We start from the raw sequence: 5,754 nt of genomic DNA on the forward strand, positions 1-5,754 counted from the left end.
TTTCTGTGATAGTAAATATATATGTATGTAAACAGTCTGAAACAATTAATGAAAGTTCCTCATAATGTATGTGAAAATTATGATAATTATAATTTTATAACCAGTCGAAGCAATCAATATATTTTTTCTTACATGTCTGTGATAGCTAGTTAACACAAGTTTATGACTAGCCTGAAACAATAATTAAAAATTGATAACCTTACTTGTGAGAGTAATACAAGATTTATAGCCAGTCTGAAACAAGTGATAAGTTTTCGAAACATGTCGATGATAATAAATATAATTAAATCCACATGTATAATCATGCAGTTTTAAACAATGTTATTTTTCTGTTACATGTCTGTGAAAGTTTACACAAATTTATAACCAGTCTGAAGCAATGATTAAAAATTCATAACCTGTCTGTAATAGTAAATACAGGTGTAATTATTGACACTGAAGAGGAGTCTGTGAAAGTAAGTACTTGTGTATTGCCAATCTGAAACAATAAATAAATGTCCATAACCTTAAGTAAATTTGTTATTTTAAATTCTTGTGAATTGCATGCGTAATAATTGTGAAAATTGATGTAATATGTCTGCGATAATATAAACATTTAATCCACATAAATTCATTGTTAAAAAGAGTTTCCATAAGTAATTTTACAAGCATTGTTTTGAGTGTTTGGATTCGGGAACCCGCTATCAAAGGCATCTTATCGTTTTTGTAGGTGTAGTAATTCAATTTAATAAAATTACTGAAAATAAAAGAAAATCGAGGAAGACGTAATATACAGATCTAAACATTTTAATGACTAAACAGTAAGTTATAAATGCAGGAATTATTTTCCTTCCGTTGTGAAATACATATTAATAACCCTTTCTCCACCACTAACCCCTATATACCGCCTATTTCTTTTTAAAATAATGTAAATCCCGCTACAACTAGTCGTATATTTGTTGACACTGAACTTCTTCTTTCACTTTCACATACTTCATTTCCGGTTAAAAAAATACGCAACTCTGCGGCTACCGATTAACTCCCATACCAAGTACAGCTGCCGTTTGCCGGACTCGTTAAGATAATTAACAACGTACCCTTGTGGATGACCTAATTATGACCTGAGGAACTACTCGTAGAGCTATTAATACAATTTTTGGAATGAGTATCTGCGCATGCGTTTTTTACACGTATAGTAATGGCTGATGTAATTTGCGATCAACCTGCCTGTCGAGAGGGTCAACATTGTCCTATCTTCTTGTCACACCAGTGATGGCGTACAGCGCTGCGTCAGCATTGACTCGTCGGTTTCCGAGGTACGTAGCTCATCTTTAATGTGTCTGCTAACATTCGAAACAAAACACTGTTGACTTGTGTGATGTGAGACTATTTAATGCGATTTCCAACATATTTTCCTTCTTACAGTCTTCTTCTCTGAACTAATAAGTATATGTATATTCATAAAAAATAGGGGGTCGACATCTGGGAGGTTCGTGCATATTCTATTTTAATCGTTTTTGCTGACCCCCTGTTTATTCCCAAATCTGTCGGGTTTGGTTTGATACTATTCGGCAAACTTGTATAATATAAAATACCTTGTGCTCAAAGTATTTTTGTACTGCTGTTGTTATTATGGAAAAGAATTTATCGAAGTGGTGACATATAATGCATTTGGGGTATAATCAAGAATTTGCAAAGAATGTAAGAGTTGTTAAAATATTAATCAAATGCCCCATTATAGTTAACATGCAAACTGGGTTATGCATTATAATAATTTTAAACTATTTTGGGCTATGGGTTATTCTGCACGAGTTTCATGTACTTCACGTTAATTTAAAGAATTTAAGTGAGATACAAGATACGGCATTTACAGACAATTGTATAGTGGAAATACAAACATATTATATAATATGTAATACTAATAATACTGGTTACACTAAATCTTAAACCAATAGTACTCTATTATTAGACCATCATTATGTATTTGTATTGCTGTGATATCTTTCTGCTTCAAATAAACAGTCCGAAGAACCTCCTTGATGAGACGAACGCGCTAAAGACGTGTTGTTAAGAATTTTTCTTTATACGTGTATATAATTATCTGTACGTCAGTCTTTGTCCGCAACAAACATCGCCAATATCAATACAGGAGCAGAAACATTTAAAGATTTCCACAGAAAGAAAATGAGACCTTCAACAATACTCCGTTTTCTAACGTTAAAATACAAGAATAAAAAATAAACAACCAGATAGCCATGCGTTGGAATGTACAGCACGTTGTAATGAAACTACCCGGCTGACTGCACGCTTGATTTATACATATTGTGTGTACATATGTGTCTACGCTGAATAAACGCAGGCTATTAGCGCATTGCCGATTTGTATCCGACACAATACGCAACATGCCAGACATTTAAATAAACCCTGTAAGGTCGTCTTACATTGTACCTCGTTAACATAAATACCTTCTTTTCAGAAAGACATATTGCACCAAGTCAAGCGACACTGCACGCTAAGCGTATATGAAGATTTAACGATCCAACCCTTTAAACAATATTAAGTTACCGATACAATCTCTGTTTCAAATGGTGTATGCGCACATTTATTATACAGAACAAACTGTCATACATTAGGCAAGGTTTGTTTTATACCCGATAGAAATAAATGGGACGCATTTGGTTAATACGAACTTAATCGAGGCCTTTAATTGTGACTTTTTCAATATTTATTCTATTGGAGGGTTATTGTACGAAAAGGATCATGATATTATGTTACACAAATTATTACTCTATCTGGCGCCCTACACATTCGAGCACGCCAACTTTTATTTTAATAGTAATATAAAATAGCCAATTGATAAAATAAAACTTAAACACAGACTTATCGGTCCTATCTTTTAATAAAAATAATGCCTTGAGTATTATCTCCAAATTTACCATACCATACATCTATTTGTCAACATGTCCAAGTCTAGTGTCGGGACCAGAGGATACTTGGGCTATGCTACCAGTTGAATGGTCCTGATAAAGTATAATTCAGCGTTTTTATCAATGTTTATGTGCCTGATGAGATAGGAAGAACTAATAATTCAATTCAATTCAATTCAATTCATTTATTAACTTTCGGCCTTACGGCCCATCAGTACAAACATATCAATACAATGCATAATATACACAATAACACGGCTCACAATACACAGTGAGAGAGTGGAGTAAATAAATTAGATTCTTAACTTATTAGCTTCAAAAATATATTTACCAAGTTGAAATAATTCCTTAGTATTGTTAACACACAATAATTGTATAAATCTAAACATGGATGGCTTTTTCCAATAGTTATAAGTCATGCATATAGTTGTAATGAAACGGATTTAAGGCACTAGTATTAAGTCATTTAAGTGCCAATGGCAACCAGTATTGCACAACAAAGAGTCTGTAATTATTTCCAGCATTCAATGTCATGGTTTTCGAGAGCGTCACGGCTAATTTTGAAAAGTTACTACTCAAAATCGTCAGTTATTTGAATCAGTTGCTACTAAAAATCCCCGCACGTTTCATATGTATGCTTATATTACTCACCTTCAATATTAAATATTTCGCCATATCTCAAAACAAATCCTCTGTTTGTTAAATATATATGATTGCTTCAGGTTTTATTTTACACTCATGACACACGAGGTGTGTTACAAGAGGTCAACATTTTAATACATTTCAATTACATAGCAAAGTGAGTACAGATTGTGTATACAACATGTAAATATATAATACCACAGAATCATAGCACTGCATTTATCTTATGTCACTTAAAGCCTTAATTGTTTTCTCTAGAAAACGCCTTATTTTATGTAAAACATGTAAATTACAAATAGAAATCATTCCTTTTAGCTTAAAGTTGCTTGGGTTTGCAACATACAAGTGTACCGGGCAAAAATGACCGGTAAAGCGCATGCGGACTTATATGTTGACAATAGAGGAAATGTGAACTACACATGTATGCACAACTGTGCGTACCATTTAGTTAAGCGATCGTTTATCGAGTGACACTGTAGGGGTTATGCACAAACACACAAATCGTTAGGTATGCGAGCGTTCGACACGACCACGTCACGCTACAGGACTAATTTAATCGCCTATTAGGAAAAACCACAGAACGGATACTAGCACGTATGTAGGTTTTATGAAACGATACTGACAAAGCGGCTGGTAAACCACAAACAAGAAACTCTCTCAAAAGTTAAAAGGATACCATTGCCATCAAATATAAAGCAACAGAGTAACATCGTTCTAAACATACTAGTGGGGCGACACCTGAAGGGGTGTCACAGATGGAATGAAGTGTAGAGGGCAATAACTCTGTTTAAACACGGGTAAAACAGCTATTCAACATGACATTGAAGACATTTTTTGAGTGTTTTAACAAATTTGACCCCTTTGACCTTGAATAAAGGTCAAGGGCGTTTCCTTTTGCAAAATTTGTCTGGTATAATGCTGCTATAAAGGCAAAGAAAAAGAAATGGACAAAATTTACCTTCTGATCAGGTGAATTAACAAGAGTAGCGTAGGGCGGAACAATATACACCAGTCGAATGTCATATAGTGTTACATGTATATATTAACTTGCATTAAAATAAGATTTGCATCACCTAAGAGTGGCTATAGCTAGCTATATATAGCATGCTATAAATCTCACCTTTTACTACAAAGTCAACTTCCGATTTTCTTTAATTTTCTAAAGTTTGAGGAAAACAAGTAATCAAAAGATTAGTCTCCAACTCATTATATTAACACAACTTGATATCATGATTATGAAGCCTACCAAGTTTAGAAGAAATCGATAGAAAACTGTAGATCTCCGGACAAGATTCAAGTACTAGAAATAAACAAAGGGCAACAACTTCTGCAAAAATAGTCGAATCAAATTTTTGTTCCAAGAAACATAACAATATATCATGGCTATAACAATTTCCAAGTTTCAAAGAAATCGGTCGAAAAATGTAGGAGGAGATCGCCGGATAAAAATCAAATACTGAAATAAACAAAATTCAATAACTTTTGTAAAAATTGTCAAATCAAAATTCTTTTCAGGGAAACACAACAACATGTCATGATAATAAAGCCTAACAAGTTTCGAAGAAATCAATCAAAAATTGTAGGAGGAGATCTCCAGACAAAAAATCAAATACTGAAATAAACAAAGGTCAATAACAATTTGCAAAAATATTCAAATCAAAATTCTTTTAAGGGAAACACAACTTGCTATCATGATTATAAATTAATGTATACCAAGTTTCAAAGAGATCGGTAAATAAATGTAGGAGGAGACGGTCAATGCCGGTCGAACAATAATACTCCCGTCAAATTTGACCGGCGTATAAAAATGGGATCACACATCAGTGGACAGTTTCTTATGATCATTGCTACATATCTGTATTACCAGGGTGGAAACAGATGACTGTGATGTCATATACATGACATTTTGAAATCTTAGATGTTATGTCACTGTTTATCTATTTGAGAATTAGTGTCTGTTGCTAAAAACAAATATAAGCTGAAGTTTGGATAGGATTTCTGTTGTTCATTATCACTGTGTAGGACTGACACCGGATATAGCTAGTACCGAAACGGGCATGGACGCTAGGCGAAGACAAGCCACAGGATGTTTTCCGATATTTCTGGTATTTTCTAGTACGTAGAGACAAGTAAAGGAGCACAACAGTTATACAATAAACAATGATGTATGTGATGCAGATGATTTGTAAACTATTTCATGCGATCT

General features: G+C 33.6%; 1 protein-coding gene across 1 annotated transcript in view; it reads left to right on the forward strand.

Annotated features, from left to right (window-relative positions):
* Positions 1–1,002: 1,002 nt before the first annotated feature.
* The window catches only part of LOC110467470, a 19,469-nt gene continuing 14,717 nt past the window's right edge, over positions 1,003–5,754 (forward strand). Inside the window, exon 1 of the mRNA XM_021524659.1 lies at positions 1,003–1,295. Coding sequence (XP_021380334.1) covers positions 1,252–1,295 — 44 coding nt within the window. The 5' untranslated portion in view covers positions 1,003–1,251. The remainder of the gene's footprint in view (positions 1,296–5,754) is intronic.

Source organism: Mizuhopecten yessoensis, unplaced genomic scaffold (genome assembly GCF_002113885.1).
Source record: "Mizuhopecten yessoensis strain PY_sf001 unplaced genomic scaffold, ASM211388v2 scaffold11173, whole genome shotgun sequence".
NCBI classification, from domain to species: domain Eukaryota; kingdom Metazoa; phylum Mollusca; class Bivalvia; order Pectinida; family Pectinidae; genus Mizuhopecten; species Mizuhopecten yessoensis.